At 35.3% G+C, this 19,841-nt stretch overlaps 1 protein-coding gene across 1 annotated transcript in view; it reads right to left on the bottom strand.

Moving 5' to 3' along the window:
- PSMD1 (proteasome 26S subunit, non-ATPase 1) overlaps positions 1–19,841 on the bottom strand; it is a 95,507-nt gene that overhangs the window by 65,234 nt on the left and 10,432 nt on the right. The window contains exons 6-16 of the mRNA XM_045481686.1: positions 19,552–19,695; positions 16,354–16,580; positions 11,600–11,660; positions 10,561–10,689; positions 8,968–9,056; positions 8,454–8,532; positions 7,782–7,955; positions 6,059–6,170; positions 4,920–5,116; positions 3,866–3,961; positions 2,755–2,819 (exon numbers count right to left, since the gene is read on the bottom strand). Coding sequence (XP_045337642.1) covers positions 2,755–2,819; positions 3,866–3,961; positions 4,920–5,116; positions 6,059–6,170; positions 7,782–7,955; positions 8,454–8,532; positions 8,968–9,056; positions 10,561–10,689; positions 11,600–11,660; positions 16,354–16,580; positions 19,552–19,695 — 1,373 coding nt within the window. The remainder of the gene's footprint in view (positions 1–2,754; positions 2,820–3,865; positions 3,962–4,919; positions 5,117–6,058; positions 6,171–7,781; positions 7,956–8,453; positions 8,533–8,967; positions 9,057–10,560; positions 10,690–11,599; positions 11,661–16,353; positions 16,581–19,551; positions 19,696–19,841) is intronic.

Raw genomic sequence — 19,841 nt, 5'->3', positions numbered from 1 at the left:
GATGTAGAAAGCACTGGTCTCTAACAAGACCTGTTTTGAATTTCAGTTCTACCATTTAGCTCTATGACAACGGGAAATTTTATTAACTATTTTAGAATTGAATTTTCTTCTCTTTTAAAAAAATATTTCTAAGTTTCTTTCATCTTTAAAGATTTTCCCTCCAGAGAAATGACACTAATCTAAAATTTAGAGAATTTGGTTTCAACTGCAATTTCTTAGACAAGTTGATTACATTTAATTTTCATCTATAAAGTAACTTTTAGACAAAATCATCTCTAAAGACTTTTCCAGTTTCTTCTACTTATAAAGAATCCTATCATGAAAATAAAACTCAGAATGATCCCTAAGAAATAACAAACACATAGAACCACTCATTAGCTGGATCTATCGTAAGTAACTGAGATCTTAGCAAAGCCTAAAAGCAGCTCATGGGAGACATCTGCTGCTGAAACTGGGCGTTTAGCATGAGTGTGAACTACAGGAAATGCAAAGGCAGAAATGAATTTTGTTGGAGAGCAAAGTGCTGTCAGGTTAAAAAGGGAAGAGAAACAGTTTTCATGAAGCTCAACTTCCTATGTGGCAGAATATACATACTAGACCACTAATGTAGAGAATATGAAATGGAAAATCACCAGTAAAAATTAACAGCTGACAACAAAGAAACAAAACAGAGACCATCATGAGTAGGATGGTTTACACAAACCAACAGTTATTAAAGGTACTCCTAGAAAAATATACTTTCCAAATCAAAATTACCTAGTTCTCTGATAAGAATTAGAACAAAAACAAAAACAAAACAAAAGAACCTCTCTGGATGGCAATAATTACCCATGCCCAACCCTACATTGCGTCTAAATTCTAAAGCAAAACCAGTGAAAGTTTAGGGTCATAACTTGGCCAAAGATGACAGGCAGAAAAGAGAACTTTTCAACCTCTGTTTTGCTTCCTTTTTTTTTTTTTTCCCCTCAGGATAATGAGTTTTAGACCAGCAAGATAAAAAGTAATGGAAAGAGTGATCAAAATGTAGACTGGGTGAAAAGACTAGCTGCCTTAAATGAGTTCAACTCTCTAAGCTAAATGAATCACCTCCCTGAAACAGAACTTTGTGGTTGTAATTATGGAACCACTGCTGACAAATCTGAGAAAAAAAGAAAATGGCAAAGGTACAAAAAGACTGTAAGTGGCTAAATATTCTGATGTTCAAAAAAAGATAAGAGAAATAGGAATCAAGAAATAAAGCATGTAGTCTACTGCAGATCTTTTTTAAAAATGTAGAATAGCTTAACGCACATAGGCTCTGTCATCTTAGAAAAACAATCAATGAATATCTGACACTTGTATGGATTTACTAAAAGCAGTAATAACCAACTAATCACATATTCTACTTTGGAGGTGTTAGACAGTAGATCTGTGTAAATACTATGTCTTTGGATTTCAAGAAAGCTCTCCACTGTCTTTGTGAACAAGTTGAGCAAATAAGGGTTTGAGGACAACACAATGAAGGAGGTTAGTATGAACAACCTTATTTAACAAAACTGGTGTAAGGAGAAACCTATTAGCATGTCGTATGGGTCTGTACTTTGCTGTTTTACTCAACATTTTTATCCACAATAAGAATAAAATTATTTACAGCCTTTCTGGATAACTTCCCGATAAATGGAATAAGCTCCTACCAAGATGTTATGAAGAAGATCCTGTAACCAGTTCACGGTGGACGTTCAATATTTGTAAACTTACATTATGACCTTTACAACAAAGGTTCACTCCCAGGGACTTGGGGTAGAAAATCTACCCCAGATTTAAACGGACATGAATGAGACTCATCTGACTCATCTAACATATATCCTGGGAACTTTACTGTGTAATTTCATCAAAAATAAGTTGTTATAAGCAGTGTACAAATAGAGCTAAATGAAGCTCTTTTAATTTGCCTTTGTTAGATTTTAACATAAAGTATCTTAGCTAAAAGAAACAATGGTATGAGATTGGAGATAATAAGCAGACAGGAAGAAGAACTACTGCAAGAAGTACTATTGCAACTACCACTATTACAGTTACCACCACTACCACACGCTTAAATAACACGTAGTAGTGCCAGACATTGTTCTAAGGGCTTTAGATATTAACTCAGTTATTCATCTAAAGACACATTTCTTAAATAGGCACTATTATTGTACCCGAAATCAGATTCAAAAAGGCTAAGTAACAAGCCCAAAGTCACTCAGCTTGTAAGTGGCAGAGCCAGGATTCAATCCTGGCAGACTGGTTTCAGAGTATGTCCTCTTCATCACAACTGTACTAAGCCAAGGCATCTCCAAATCTCAAGTCCAAAACAGTTTTCTTAACTCCGCAAATTTTTCAGCCTTCTTTAAACAAAGTCCATTACCTTTTATTCTCATTAAAGAGCTTCAAGAACCCTACAAATCTGTGTAAGAGACAGCATCCAATCTGAATTACCAATGTTCATGGAAAGAGGAGTACTAACTATGTTATCTGGATTTAAAAAACTAAACAAATACACTGAATGTTATGAAAAAACAAATAATAAAGTCATTTTACTATTTCTCAAATAGGTTCTTGGAATCTCAAGACACACTTGCTTCCTTTTTCAGATGAACAGTACTAATCTTATTGTTAAATGGTCTTCACTCTGAACCTAGACATATTTCTCAGACACTAGTTTCTGTTTAGTTACTATTAAAAAAAAAGAAAAAAGAAAAAAGGACTATAAAGAGAACCAGAAATTAGAATTACCTGAAAAGAATGAACCCAAGTGATTCTACTGCTGCCCTCCTGACATCATCATTAACGTCACTTACCTAGGAAAAATTTTAAAGGATTACATTATACCATGCATTCCATTACTAGAATAAACTGATATGAGGCTCACATCATTCAAATGTAAATTAGACCTCATTAATTTATTACTATTTAATTAGAATGTCCTCCTCACTTTAGAAAAACTCATCTGATATAGTTTTCATTTCAGGGCTTTTAAGCTTGGTGAAGTTTAGGATTCAGGGCTACTTCTAAAGATTATTTCAGCTGCACTATACAGCTTTTGTGGGCTACACTGAAAATCTAACCATTTCTTCAAAGTTATTTTCAAAAAAGTATGTCCTAAATTCAAGCAAAATACAAACATTTAATATTTACAACATACCACATGTTGCACTGATAAAAGATAAATTAATAATAAACACAGTGGAATGGGAGTATTTCTGGGAAGAAGATAATAATAGTTCTAAACCCTTTCTGCATGGGAACATGACCTGAGGTTTACCTTCTCCTGGCACCAAGATGGTAGAAACCTACTAAGTGAAGACATATGTACAATGTCCTCTGTGTTACCAGGCAACATTACTGTTCATAAACTCCATCTGGATTGGGAGGACTATGAGTGGGAAAAGCCTGCTGGAAAACACGGACACTGGCTTTCCTGTATAATGTATCTCTTGTAACAGACCATGTCACTTAGGGCTGCCTGGAAGCTAACTTCACAGGTTGCAAAAAAGAAGTGATTTTTACTGTTCATTAGATTTCCCTATCCTAGGGTGGCTGCACACACTCATGTGGTCTTGTTCCTTACAAATGAGGATGCCCCTTGGAGTAGGTTTTCAGAAGTTGCCCCTGAATGATTTTAAGGACTTCTATTCATATCGACTTACTGTTATCCTGTACTACATCCTTCTGAAAAGCCAAGTGAACCTGGTGCTTAGGTTACAGCTGATTGTGTCCAGCGAATGAGAATGTGTACCTGAGATCACTGGCGGTGATCATGTAGTGTGGGTGCTGCAATAACCTAGACATTTAGTGTCCATCTGCAAACTTTCCTTTCCCCCTCCAGCCAAGAAAGAGTACTTACAGCAACATGTAGCAGGCGCCGGATAGCTTTGTTGTTACCCGAGCCACAATAAGCCATGGCTACAGTGTACATTCCAGATCGTCGAAGAATTGGGTCCTAAGAAGAATAATGTACATCAATAGACAAGTTAGCATTTCAAATAGTAACTGGCATCCACCAGGAGAGTTGGTTTTAGGTAGGAAACGACGGAAACAATAAACTTGAGAACTATTTTGTGGTTGGTAATTTGCTAAAACAAATGTGGAAATAAAAGACTCTAATACAGGAGGAGTTAACTTCTAATTCCCAACATTCTGTGCAACATGCCTGTACTGCCTCACACTTACTAGGAAGTATAAACTCAAGTCCAATACCAACACTATCCTCTGACACTCAACTTCCATTATTAAATGAATAAGAAAGAAGCTCGCTTCTAATTCCACATTGTAACCTCCTTTTACCTTGTTTAATTCTTGGGCACTGATGAGCACTGAATGGAAGAGATACGGAGTCTGAGAGCTGAGCAAAATAATCAGTAGCTTTATCATTTAATACAGTAGTAGTTCTTTTTATCAAGACTATAGAGGACAGCATTATTTACCACTGAGTACCCACCATATACAATATCACTGTCAAAATAAAACAATACAAAAGGCAATGAAAAACACTTACCCAAAGAAATAAGCATGGGGATTGGCACTGGTTTTTGATGAAAAAACAATAAATTTGTATCTCATTAAATGATTATGAAATAATTCTAAAAATACTATTTCTAAAAGAAATCAACTTGTAAATTTCTAAATACCCTTTCTGGATCTGCTTATCTGAAAATTACTGGTCTGAAATCTTGGTTAAATTTAAAATCCTCAAATTAGTCCTGTTCATCCCTTCTAATCAGTGTTTTTCTTTCCTACATTCTATTAGGCTTTATATACCTTGTTTCATCAACGAGTATAGTTATGCGTTCTGTCAAGAACAGAGATAATTTCTAATGAAAAGTATTTCTGTAAATGCAGGTGGTAACTAGGGCATGAGGGAGTACAGGGGGAAAAGGATAAACAATGTATCGTCTCACCTTATCACGGCAGAGAGATTCAATGAGAGCATCAGCCTCCTCCATCCTCCCATACATCACTAATGCAATGCCAACTGCAAGACCACGCAGAATCTTCTCATGTTGAGTTTCCTGTGCATAGCCGACCATGTCCTCAATAGCCTGGGCATTTTTAGAGCCCAACATAACCAAACCTAGGGCCAGGCCAGCTGCTTCCCCTAGTGAGTAAAAAATAAAACATTAAAAAACATAGGGCGTCTGGGTGGCTCAATTGGTTGAACGTCTGACTTTGGCTCGGGTCAAGGTCTTGAGGTTTGTGGGTTCAAGACCCACATTGGGCTGTCAGCGCGGAGCTCACTTCAGATCCTCTGTCCCCTTCTCTCTCTGCCCCTCCTCGACTCATGCTCGCTCTCTCTCCCTCTCAAAAATAAATAAACATTAAAAAATAAAATTACATATGTAAACTCAATAAAACATATCCTATTGGAAGTGGCACTTATTATCATCAACTATCAAAACATCTATTAAATGAAAATGAAGGCATTTTTTCAAGCCAGCTGATAAAAAGCACATCCATATATTTATAGCTATTTTCCTTTTAAATCGTGACAGAATGTACCATCAATCCAACAGTGATTTCAAAAGAGACACAATGATGTTTTTCTGTTATCACCAAGCAGTACAGATAGCTCTGTGATACAAATAGATCACTCTAATAAATTTGTTTGCAAAAATCAATTATACACACACACAGGATGTATCATTTTTAAAAACTTATACATCACAAAATCTATTTTTATGAGTTTGACAAATGGGGCAAAATCCACTCCCTATACAAGTAATCTATTAGATTTTTAAGAGGCTACAAAACAGAAGTAGAGGGGCGCCTGAGTGGCTCAGCTGGTTAAATGTTGGGACTCTTGATTTCAGCTCAGGTCATGATCTTACAGTTCATGAGATCAAGCTCCACGTCAGATTCCATGCTGACAGCGCGGGTTCTTTCTTTCTTCTCTCTCTCTGCCTCTCCCCACCCCTGAACCCCTGCTCACACTCTCTCTCAAAATACTTAAAAAACAAGACAAAACAAAATATAAGTAGAAAACAAATTTAGTCACGTTAATTAATCCTAAAGTGAGTTGTCTTTGCAAAGAATCACTTACCTGTCACAGCATCGTCCTGATAAAGGTTCGTTTTTAGCAAGTCATACACATCCTGGCGTGCAGTCCCCATGGCAGCCAAACCCAGGCCCAGGCTGCCCCCATGTCGAACGATCTAGGGAAAAAGCGTGGGTTCCAGTGATTTGGAATACTGTACTTAAAAATCCAAGCTTTTATTCTAACTTCAAAATGTATTGTGATATTAAACATGCAGGGCAGTTGACCTAGTGAGTATGACCAAAGGATTTGACTCAGATGGCCAGTGGTAACCTCAGCAATTTCAGTTTCAAAAGAATGGTGCTTGCTGATGAAAAACAATAGTAAGTTGAGAAGTGAATGAAAGATAAAGTGGAGAGAGAGGGTATAGCTCTTTTTTAATAAGTTTACATGAGAAAGGGAGAAATATGATAACTAAGAAGGAGAAGCAAGTGTCAAGGAAAGAATTTTTTAGGATAGGTGAGACCTGAATATGCTTACTGGCTAAGGGGAAGGAGGCTGAAGAGAGGAGGAAAAGGTATCTAATGGAACACAGTCACGAAGAAGTAGGAAAAACGGGGTCAAGGGCAAAAGCTGGTCTTTATTTCAAGACGGACACATTAGTGGTCATCTGTCATTTTTGAGTGCAGTCTCCTTTTACCGGAGACAGCACCTCAACGTTGCTTGGGAAATACTCTTCTCCCACTGGTTAGTTTTGGTGGAATTGCCAACTTAATACGTGCCCACTTTCTCCTACCCAAAGTATGGGACTGTGAGACCCAAGACAGGCCAACTGAATGCTCTTTCTCTGAAATTCCAATCTTTCTTAAGTGAAATGACCCAAGGACAAAAAACATTTCAAATTCCTTCATCCTGACAGCAGGGCCCTAGAAAAATGATACAATTAGTTCCTGTTATCTAGATCTCTAGAATTGCCCTGGCTCTTAACTGTTGTGAGAATTGGTTCATCAGCTTTTCCTTTAATTATATAAACTACTTCCAATAAACATTTTGTTTAAAGTCAATCAGTGGAGGTTTATATTGCTGGTAACCAAAGAGATTTGTCTGATTAGAAAATTTTTACCTGAGAAGGAAATGAGGCAAAGCCATGAATAAATGTATATAAAATTCGTGGATGAGGGGCTTATTAGTGGAGACAGATCATCCTATTGGCCTCAATCTTTTCACTGAAATAGGAGGACAAAGTTATCTTTCTTACTTAGCTACTCTCCTAATAGCCTTCTAAAAAAGAGTCTACTCTAACATAAAAGTTAAAGTCTAAAATCCTATTTCAAAGTTCTGTAAAATAAGAACAAGCTGCTTAGTAAGTTTTTCCAAAACAATTACATGTAACAAATTATAAAACACCAAATAACTAAGAATTGATTCCTGACAGTTACTTCTTTGGGACTTAGTGTCCTATAAAATAACAAGATTAAACCAAATGATCATTAAGGTCACTTACAGTTCTAACATTCCAAAACTCTTAAGTGTGGAAATACAACATATATTTTACAAACATATGGTACTTTATTTTGCTTGTCACATACCAATTTTAAAGGACTGAGAATCACAATTTTAGTTTATAGAACAGGAAGGAAAATTCCCTTAAAAAAGAATTCTTTAAGAACAGTTCCATTTTGGGAATTTCAAAATGTATAAAATTTCTATTCACTAAAGTAATTTGGCAAATGTAATATCTTCTTGGACTCTTAAGTAACAGAAACTAGTTTTCCATTCTCGTACTTACATCATTGCTGGCATTCTTAAGCTGGTTAAGCAGATAGTCAATTATATCACCACCATGATTGGCATGAATAAGACCTAATGCATAGAGACCTCCACCTTCCTGATAGGCGGATCCTGGAGAAGTGTCCTTGGGAAGATATGTTGCCATTAACTGTAATGCCTCCTTCTCATGACCCTGTAAAATTGAGCCACAATAAAGGTGTCAGTAAGAGAAAAGTGAGAGAAAAAAGATGTAATATTTTCTAAAATTATTTTCTTTTCTCCAGAATGTTCACTTTCTAAAAGAGGAGGAAGTGGGGCTCTCTCCTATACAACTTTATAACTCAAATGAGGAGAATCTTTAAGAGATTGAATCACATCCTTGTTAGAAACAAACGCTTCAATTTTTTTCCCTTGTTTTATAACATTTCCCCAAATGCATTTCAGACTATACAAATAATTTATTTCAATTCATCCTGTGAGAAATGGCTTAGTCTTCATAAGGAAAGGATTTCCACCTTTTATTAAAATCAAACACATACATATGTATTTTCATTTCTTATTTACTTTATTCTTTCCTGTAAGAGAATCTATCTGATTTTAAAAAATTTACTTATGAAAGAAATACGATAAACTTTTACGTTTTTTAACTCCAGAAAAATTGGTTCCATTCGCACTGATCATTGTATATTACCTTATGAATTACACCCAAACTGGCTGTAGCTGTAAATTTCGCCCAGTTAGTGGCTCTGGCCAACCATTCCAAGTTATCTCTGCAAGAAAATTCAGCAATACTATTGAAATGAATGCCATAAAGTTTTTTATAATACTAAAGTCAAAGCATTAAACTTTTACCTTGAACTATTACAAATCATTTTACTTTACGGAGCTCAAATTACTGGTGATTCTATTTTATCTCCTAAGTTCTTAGTATTCTAGAGACTTTAAAAAATGCATGATATGTAATTTCACTATGAACAAAAGCAGAATTACATTAATATTATGTCATGAAAAAGCCTAGATTCAAGCCAACTAATAAAGGGAATTAATTTTACCTTAAAATAAGCAGGCATATGCATTAAAAAAATGTATAAAATAGAAAAACTGAATTTAAAATTCAGGACTGGCAGCTACATCTATGTAACAATGTCAAGTGTCTCTATTAAAGATGATTTTAAACCAAAGTGGAAACCTTCGAGTATATTTACCTAAGAAACTGGTCACTGGTAGTCCCACAGTGCATAAAAGAATTTGCTATAACGGTTGCTGTGTGACATACAGAATTCCGTACTGCATCCTATAAAAACAAATACATTTGTACCACTGGCAAAGTATTTATACATACACAAAGTCACACGTAGGTACACAATCAGAGGCCCTGTTTTGTGATGAAAATATTAACAAACTGAACTGACATTAAACTATGAATCTCGGACATTATAATTTTTAATGTTTACTTATTTTTGAGAGAGAGAGAATGAGAGAGTAGGGGAGGGGCAGAGGATCTGAAGTAGGCTCTGTGCTGACAGCAGAGAGCCCAATGCAGGGCTCAAACTCATGAATTGTGAGATCATGACCTGAGCCGAAGTCCGATGCTTAACCGAGTCACCCAGGCGCCCCCTGGATAATTCTTTATAAAGATTAAATAGGTAGTTTATAAACACAAGCAAGTCAGAGTTTTATCTGTAGTCTTGAGATCAGTAGGTTTTAGGTAGCAATTTAGGTAGTAGATTTTCTATTTATTGGTTTCTGAATAGTTTAATTTGCCATTTCTTTTCAGCATCTTGTCTAAGGTCTCCAAGGTATCAGGCTAGCCTAGAGAACAATGCTGCATCTCTTCTCACTCTGCACCTCTGGCAGTAACCAAAGGGATTTTGTTTATTTCTAATGAGACTATATTATAAAGATTAGTTTCAAAAAACTATCATAAATACAAACTGTGTAACTGTGTCCATCTGACATTTGTAATTATTAAAAATTTGAGAAGTATGATTACATATTTCAGTCAAACAACTGTGTAGCATTGAAATAGTATATAGCTGTAAAAGAGGAATAAATGACTTTATCAAAAGCTACTGGGTAGATAAGACAGGAAAGGGAAGAAAAATACGTAAGTTTTTTCGTATGAAAACATTTTCTTGAACCAGATGAATATATTATCTATTCAAAGATTAAAATTAATCCTACTGTTAGGATCAGTATCTCAAGAAACATTACACAATATCAAAAACCTGTACACTCAAGCAGTTTGCAGTTCAATGGGAAAAAAGACACATAAACAAACTGCATCAGTGCTCTGATTGGGCCATTCGTCCAAGTGCTACATGTACATATTAATAAGTTAACTAAAAAAAAATTAAAACAAGGAGCACCTGCGTGGCTCAGTCCGCTAAGTGTCTGATTCTTGATTTCGGCTCAGGCAATGATCTCACGGTTTGTGAGTTCTAACCCCAAGTCAGGCTCTGATAACCTGAAGCCTACTTGGGATTCTCTGTTGTCTCCTTCTCTCTCTGCCCCTCCCCTGCTCACACACTCTCAGAAATAAACAAATGAACGTTAAAAAACAAAACAAAACAAACCACTAAACTTCCCAATGAATGTGAAACACAAAAACAGGAACTCAATTTTAATTTCCTTTCTTCTCTCAACAAATTCAAGAATTTCTCTCTGTTATTCTTTTTAAGTTACTTTTTTGATTAGAATAAAATGCAACAAAGTATTCAATAATAAATAAGTATACATACTAATAATCAACAAAGAAATAAATACAAGAAAGCCTCCATTACAGATGAATTTCCTACCTTTGTGTTTTTTAGAATCATGAGATCTGTGTTATTATTTCGTATTAAAAACTGTAGATGTAACTCAATAGCCATTTCACCGCTTAAAATTTTAATCATTTTCAAAGTCTGGTCCTTGGGCTCTGGACTCTGCCAAAATAAACAAACAAGAAGAAAAATTCATATATTACTGATATCCACCAATTGTGCTTTAACAGCCCTAAACCAGTGAAATTCACAATCCATACACAGAGCAAAACTTGTATTTTAATAGTAGGATCTAGAAAACTCATGTATCACTTATTTGAAAGAAAGAATATTTCTTTAATAGCTACCACTGAAATATGATACCAGTTTAATGAAAGAATATAATTCACTCTGAAGAAACTTCCAATGTAAAATTATTTTAATGTTAAAAAAAAAAACCCAAACTGTAAAAGAATGACTACTGATGATATGCAAGGAAAACTATTTTATACAGAACAACTCATAGTTTAGGTGAGAAACTGCCTACTCCAAACTGGAAAAATCAAAAACACATTTAACCAACGCATATATATGATCTCATCAACTACCAAGCTATCGAGGTAAATAATAGTTGACATTTATATACCTGAGTATCAAAAATCAAAAGTCTTGGTGGAGGAAACATTTACATCCAACAGACCACTGTTCTAATACTTACCCCATTCCTCCATACACCATGAATATTAAAAATAACAAAGACAACTAAAGTACCCTGCCCCATCTACAACTAAGTTGTCATTTAGTTGTTAGAGGCCATACTTTTTTCTCATCCTGTGACAAATAATTCAGAGTTATTCTAGACAGAGGTCAATCTTTTGTAAGGATCTAAGGATTTGCTTTCTTCTAAGTTAAGCACTTTCTAGGGTCAGTCTTTAAAATTTTACTTTTTTACAGAAGATCTATTTTTATAAAATAACTTTGGTATTAAACTTAATATTAAACCACTAACAAAGACAGATATATAACACTTTAAAATAACTGACAATATAATTGTATGTTAAATGGTAACCTCAACTTCAAAAAACACACTTACCACTTCTGGTGTCTTTCCTACAAGTACACTACCTGGCTTTTCTTCTGTTTCCATTGAGTCACTAAAATGAAGAGAATCAACAGTTACTAATCTGATAAATCTTTTCTGAATAGTATGTATAGGTAACTAGTTATCAAACTAAAGAATCTGAACCATGTTCAAATAAATATTTTGCAAGGAAAAAATGTTTAATTACCTAAGTATTTCCCTTAAGAAACAGAGACAATTCTATTAAGATGGAAGCAGCCCCGTGATTTAATTTCCTCCAAATAAATTCATAAAACCACACAACTAATTAGGTTAGCACAAACAACAAATACAACAAAACCAGATGACAAAGCACCCACCAAACTCCTAAAACACAGCCAGGTGGAGATACACCATCACCAGCTACAACACCAGTTTGAAGTGAAGCAGCTGAGGACCCCAACAACTCTGAAAAACAACCAGCCAATACTCCCTTCTAGGCGAAAGCATTTTAATGGGGATAAAATGCTGGGTACAGAATCCAATTACCATGGCAGAAAGAAAGAAAAAAGAAAGACCAAATAAAAGTGAGAAAGTAAGGGGGATTGGGTGGCTCAGTTGGTTGAGCATCTGACTCTTGGTTTTGGCTCAGGTTACGACCTCACAGTTTGTGAGTTTGAGACCCGCATCAGGCTCTGCACTGGCAGGGAGGAGCCTGGTTGGGATTCCCTCCCTCCCTCCCTCTCTCTCTACTTCTCCTTCCTCATGCTGTCTCTGTCTCTCTCGAAAGAAATAAACTTAAAAAAAAAAAAAAAAAGCAAGAAAGAGAGTTAAGAGATCTCAAGTTGTAAGATACCATTTTAAAACTCAGTAACACAACAGAAGAGGAAATTCTAGAGAGCAGTAAAATTAGAAAAACTATCCTAAATAAGCCTCCTTTGCAAAAATTTAGGAAAACTAATTTCAGTAAAGACAAGCTACTGACAAGGATCAAAGTTAAAGCCCATATAATATTAAAAGAAAAAAATTATTTCAAAGGAGGTAAAAGACATTAATAAAATTATACAAGATATAAAAGAATAAAACATACCAGAATTAGATAATTCAGAAATGAAATTATAAAACTGGGGGGAAATTATAAATGAAGGAAGCAAAATAATAATTTCAGAAAATTAATTCAGAGGAAACATAAGACCAGATAAACACAAATCAAATAAAGGAGAAGGTATGAAAGAAAAAATTTAAATTAACAAGAAATAAAACAAATGCCATTCCCCTAAGATCAGGAATGAAGGATGTTCACTCTTATGTCTACCCAGTAACATTGGAAATCCTAGCCAATGCAGAAAAACAAGGGTGGAAAAGTCATGAAAATTATAAAGGAAGAAGTAAAATCGTTTCTATTAAGGTAACAGGATCCCTATGTACAAAAGTCTATAGAAGGATCTATAAAAAAAAATTACTAGACCTAATAAGTGATTTAAGCAAGGTTGTGGGATTCACATTAATATAAAAAAATCAACTGTATTTCTACATATTAGTAACAAACAAATAGAAATTGAAATTTAACATACCACTTACAATAGCATCAAAAAACATACTTAGGAATTAATTTAAGACGTACAAAATCTCTGAACTAAAATCTATAAAATGCTGCTGAGAAAATTTAAAGAAAATCTAAATAAATTAAGAACAAAACTATGCTTATGGATTGTAAGACCCAATATTGTGAGGGTCTCAATTTGTTCCAAATTGAAGAGATTCGACACAATCCCAACCAGAATCCCCTCAGGCTTACAGAAATGCAAGAGACCCAAAACAATCTTGGTGGTGAGGAGAGAAGGGAGGTCATAACTGTATGTCTTCCACTGACCTGATTTCAAGACTATAAGCTTTAGTAATAAAGACACTGTTTCCTTATACTGGTATAAGGAAAGACAAATAAATGGAAAAGAATAGAGAAATCGATCCACATATCACATGTCCAAGGTTCCAAGGCAATTCCACAGGGAAAGGACAGTCTTTCAAACAAATGCTAATGGAATTACTAGACATCCATGCTTTTAAACAAACTCTTTATTCCTGACACCGTATTACAAACCTTAAACTATACAGTTTCTAGGAGTGTGGCAGAACAGTAGAATACCTTTGTAACTGTGAGACTGACAAAGAATTGCTTAGATTGGGATCCCAAAATGGAAAACAGGATTATAAAATATAAAAACTTTTGGGGTGCTTGGCTGGCTCAGTCAGTAAAGTGTCCAGCTCTTGATTTCGGCTCAGGTCATGATCTCACGGTTCATGAGATCGAGTGCCGTCTTGATAGTATTCTTTCTCTCCCTCTCCCCACTTATTTATTTAAATAAACATTTTTTTTTTGATTAAAAAAATTTTTTAATGTTTATTTTTGAAAGAGAGAAAGAGTGCAAGCGGAGGAGGGGCAGAGAGAGAGAGGGAGATGGAGACACAGAATCCCAAGCAGGCTCCAGGCTCTGTCAGCACAGAGCCCAACACGGGGCTCAAACTCATGAACTGTGAGATCATGACCTGAGCCGAAGTAGGACACTTAACCGACTGAGCCCCAAATAAATAAACATTTCAAAAAAAATAAGTAAAAACTTGTGTTCATCAAAAAAATACCACTAATAAAATGAAAAGATAAGCCAAAGACTGAGAAAAAATGTTCAAAACAATATATCTGACAAATTACTTGTATAAAAATTAACAACAAAATATCACTTCATACCACTAAAATGAGTAATATTAAAGAGACTGATAACATCTGATGTTGGCAAACAAACAAATGGAATGCTAATACATTGCTGTTGGGAGGGTAAAATGGGCAACCATGTTGGAAAATATTTCGGCAGATTCTTACCAATTTAAACATATACCCTGTGACCCAGCTATTCTAATCCTAGGTATTTACCCAAGAGAAATGAAAATATTTGTCCACAAAAAGACTTGTATAGGAATGTTCTAGCAGCCTTGTTTTGAAACAACCCAAATGTCCATCAGTATAAGAATGAATAAACAAACTGTGGTATATTCATACAATGAAATGCTGCTCAACGATAAAAAGAAATCAGTTACTATTTCATCCAAAAAACACAGATATATACAACATGTTCAGTGAAAGAAGCAGAAACAAAAGAATACATGCTATATGAACCATTTATATGAAGTTTAAGAACTGGCAAAACTAATCTATTCTGACGGAAATCAAACCAGTGGTTGCCTCAGGGGCAGTGGGTTGACCTCGAAGGGCACAGGGCAAGTTTCTGGGATGATAATACAGATGATGGTTACATGGGTGTTTACACTGTCAGAACTCATTGAACTGGATCATTAGGATATGTGTATTTAACAGTATTTAAATTATCATTCAATTAAAAGAAAGAATTGAAGGGGTGCTTGGCTGGTTCAGTCAGTTAAGTGTCTGACTCTTGATTTTGGCTTAGGTCATGATCTCACAGTTGGTTTGTGAGATGGAGTCCCAAGCTGGGCTCTGCACTGACAGCACGGAAGCTGTTTGGAATTCTCTATCTCCCTCGCTCTGCCCCTCCCACAGTTGCACATGTGCTCTCTCTCCCCAAATAAATATTTCCTTTTAAATAAAAGAAAGAGGGGCGCCTGGGTGGCTCAGTCGGTTAAGTGGCCGACTTCAGCTCAGGTCGTGATCTCGCGGTCCGTGAGTTTGAGCCCCGCGTCGGGCTCTGTGCTGACAGCTCAGAGCCTGGAGCCTGTTTCAGATTCTGTGTCTCCCTCTCTCTGACCCTCCCCTGTTCATGCTCTGTCTCTCCCTGTCTCAAAAATAAATAAAACGTTAAAAATAAATAAATAAATAAATAAATAAATAAATAAATAAATAAATAGAAAGAAAGAAAGAAAGAAAGAAAGAAAGAAAGAAAGAAAGAAAGAAAGAAAGAATTGAAGAGCTGAAAAGGATTCAAAAGAAATGAGAAATACAGAAGATGGGCAAAGAAAATCCAACTTACATATAACGATAAGCCCCAAATAAAGAAAAATAAAGGGCAGAAAACAAATACTAAAAACTAAAATTCAAGAAAACCTTACTGAAGCAGGACTATTTCTAGTGTTTTTGAGTAATAGTAAAAAGGCCACTGAGATCGGAGGGCAGTAAGTAAGGAAGAAAGCAGCAAGAGATGAGTTGAGGGGTATGGAGAGGACGGATCATGTATAACCTTGAAGGCCATGTTCAAGACTTAGAATTTTATATGAAATGTGTTCGTCAAGTATTGGAGATTCAAAGAGTTGTGACATTTGTTTCAGAAAAATAACTCTCACTGCTGTGAACTTTAAAAGGAAAAAAGGAAGCATAAGAAAAACATTTAAACATTTTAAATAAGTGGTCTAAATGCATAAAAAAATACAGGAAAATAAAATCTAACACTGCATCAGCCTAAGATAAATGTATATTTAGTTCTAATAAAAGCACAAAAAGCTGGAAATGTTTACTTTCCAAATACTAAAATCTAGCCCACCTAACCTGAGATTTTTAATTTACTTGGTTAGATAGCACACATGCAATTAGCCTTCCCCGTCAATCACTTCCATTTCTTTCCAGAAGAGTTCCCAGTTTTGATTTTCCTTAATGTACCCAGCACAGTGCAAAACAGAGCAATAGCCTTAATAAGACTTTACAATCTATGAAAGCTAATTCTGAAAATAATTCTTAGACTACACGGTCGATGAATATTCCACCTATTCTCAAAATGAAATAAAGGTTGTCCAATTAGTTCTGATGCAGAAAAAGATTCTTATACCTGTCTTTCTCTGATCCTGGGACAGTACCCGTATTGGTGGATCCAGGCACAGAAGCAATAGGGGTGCCAACAGTTCGAAGATTCTGGATTACAGATGACAAAAACTGCTGGCTAGCACTTTCATACAAATCAAAACAAATCTGATAAGCCATCAGGAGGTTGTCTTCCTTGACCAGTTTTTCTAAGATATCACTCACGGCCTGAGGATCATCTAAGAAAATTAAGCACTGAAATGCAGATAAAAAACAATTACATAATAATCGAAAACTGTGTATACAAGATACTTAGAGACTGACGAACAGTTGATAATAATACAGGAAACCTGAAAATATAAGCACAGGCAAACTGGGGCAGATAAATTGTTCCAGCACTCCATTTCTTTTTTTCTTTTTTTAAATTAATTTTTAATTTTAATTCCAGTGTTAGCACTCTATTTCTGATCCTGGCACTAGACAAATTTTTCCTGAAAACGGCATCTGCTTTCCATAAGAAAACCCATACAGATCATACTCACAGCTCCTAATTACTGTGTCTGGCAATTAGCAGTACTTAATGACTGATAGGTAAATGAATCTTGGATTCTTCAAATCTTATCTGTATATTATTGTCAAGTGCTCCTTAATTTGAATTTTCTGCTTAACCACAAATTGTAGGAGTCATTGATTCATTTAACACATGTTGTATAGTGCTGGGCCAGAACAAGGGGCACTGAAATGACCATTTTGAAGTATTTCTCTTATCACTCTTATAATCTGTTATGTTTTAACAAAATTATCTAATAAATTTAGGATTTTTTTAAGAATTCAATTAAAATTTTCTTGTTCCCTTAAAGTAGCAAATAACTAATTTCAAAACGGACACATTAACCAAAGTTATTACAAATTAAGAATGAAAATAATGGAGGAGCACCTGGGTGGCTCAGTCAGTTAAGCATCCAACTCTAGAGCTCAGCCCAGGTCTTGATCTCAGGGTCCTGAGTTCGAGCCCCGTGTTGGGCTCAGCACTGGGCGTGGAGCCTACTTAAAAAAAGAATAGGAAATAATGGGGCTCCTGGGTGGCTCAGTCAGTTAAGCATCTGACTTTGGCTCAGGTCATGATCTCACGGTTCTTGAGTTCAGGCCCAGTGTCGGGCTCTGTGATGACAGCTGGGAGCCTGGAGCCTGGAGCCTGCTTTGGATTCTACGTCTTCCTCTCTATTTGTTCCTCCCAAGCTTGAGCTCTGTCTCTCTTCCTCTCTCTTTCAAAAATAAACATTTAAAAAAAATTTAAAAAGAATAGGAAATAATGGAAATAAGATAAATAAAATAAATAGGGAAATGGTTAAGTAAGGCAAAGTACATCCACTAAATGCCTACTGCACATTCAAGAAAGTTGGAACAAGAGTTTGTGAAGACTTAAATATGGAAAAATGTTAAAATTGAAGGATTTATATAACTGGTAACTGTTTGCCTCCCGAGAAAGGAACTTAGAAGCCAAAGGAAAGGAGTGGGAAGACTTCTCCCTGTATACCCTTTGGTTCTTTTTTTTTAATGCTTATTTATTTTTGAGCCAATGCGAGAGACAGAGTGCAAGCAGCGGAGGGGCAGACAGAGGGAGACACAGAATCTGAAGCGGGCTCCAGGCTCTGAGCTGTCAGCGCAGAGCCCGACGTGGGGCTCAAACTCACGAACCGTGAGATCATGACCTGAGCTGAAGTCGGACGTTTAACCATCTGAGCCACTCAGGCACCCCACCCTTTGGTTCTTTTTAAATTTTGAATCGCATGAATGTATTATTACCTGTTCAAAAAAAAAATGTATTTTTGAAATGTAAAATAAAGTTTTAAAAAACCCTGAAAGGACAAAAAATAAAACAACTACAAAGAAATAAAATTGCCTCTGAGGAATAAAACTGAAATACACAGGTGAGCAGAAGACTATTGTTTCTCATGTATGTTTTAAAACACAATTATTTAAAAAACAAACACAAACAAACAAAACCTATTAAAAACTACTTAGAAGCAAACAAAACTCCAATACACTTAAATGTTGCCATTGGGTGATATATATGATTTTTCTTCCAGCCTTTTCTGTGTTTCAAACTTGCTTCAAAAAGCATTTAAAAAAGGATACATTACTCTAAATTTTAAAAACATATAGATGATGAAATTATATGAGAACACATTATAGTGAGAAAGTAACAAAATCTGTGATGAAATGCTATGCTCGAAGCAGAATACAAAAATTGATACAGTATCACAATTGTTAAAAAGCAAACTCATGTGCTTCCAGTCAATAAAATACAGCCATTTAAAAGAAATGTGCTAATGAGTGAAAGAAAAACATCTATGCATTATCTTTGAGAAAAGGCCCAGGGAAAGGGAAAGATACACTTTTCATTTTCTGGGCCATCTGAATTTTTTAAAAATGTGCAAGCAAATTCATACATGAAGAGGGGAGCCTGGCTGGCTCAGTCAGGGAAGTGTGCAGTTCTTGATCTCGGGATTATGAGTTTGAGCGCACACTGGATGCAGAGATTACTTGAAAATAAAATCCTTTAAAAATTTTCAAACATAAAAAGAGATAAAATATACCCAAATGTGTTGGTTGTGTTTGGGTAATAAAACCAGAGATCATTTACCTGAAATTCTTTTTAGAATGACACAACAAAGGTACTGTTTTTATCTTTTCTTCTATCTTTTATTTTTTTTAACCTAGTTTTCAAATTTTCCATAAATGTTTGGAATACTTTCAAAATGAAAAAGAATACAGGGGTGCCTGGGTGGCTCAGTCGGTTAAACATCCAACTCGACTTCGGCTCAGGTCATGATCTCACAATTCTGCACTATCTGCACAGAGCCTGCTTGGGATTCTCTTTCCTCCTTTCTCTGTCCCTCCCCTGCCCGCGCACGCACATGCTCTGTTTCTCAAAATAAATAAATAAACATTAAAAACAAAAAAAAAAGAATACATAGGATGCGTTGTAACAAAAGTTTTTTAGTTTTTTTAACATTCAATTTCTTATCAGTAAAAAGGAATATAAGCATATACCTTATCTTCACAGAGCTGTTGTGAAAATCAACTCAGATACATGTATGAAACCATTACAGTAACATAAAGTAATGTAATGTGGTAAGGTCTAGCCCACCAATGCAGCATAAAGTAGTGTGACATAAGGTAAGGTAACATAAAGTAATACAACGTAATGTAATGTAAGTACCTGACAAACATTGATGAAATCGGGTTTCTCCAAATTCATGTAGATTTTCACTAGAACTCTTAGTACCTTATTCCGAAACTGTTTATTCTGCATTAAAGACATGCAGAGCTTGAGGCTATAGGCTAGCATTCCTGGGACATCATTCTGAAACAGATAATTTAAAGATATATCATTATCTGGCTACTGAAGTATTATGTTTATTTAGAAATCAAATTATTTTAATCTACATTCTTTAGTTATTTTAAGCAACCAAAGATTTATTTGCTACTTAAACAGCAAAACTTAAAAAC

The sequence above is a fragment of the Leopardus geoffroyi genome, chromosome C1 (genome assembly GCF_018350155.1).
Source record: "Leopardus geoffroyi isolate Oge1 chromosome C1, O.geoffroyi_Oge1_pat1.0, whole genome shotgun sequence".
Lineage (NCBI taxonomy): Eukaryota > Metazoa > Chordata > Mammalia > Carnivora > Felidae > Leopardus > Leopardus geoffroyi.
Note: the sequence above shows the minus strand (reverse complement) of the source record. Positions and strands in the feature narration are given on the sequence as shown.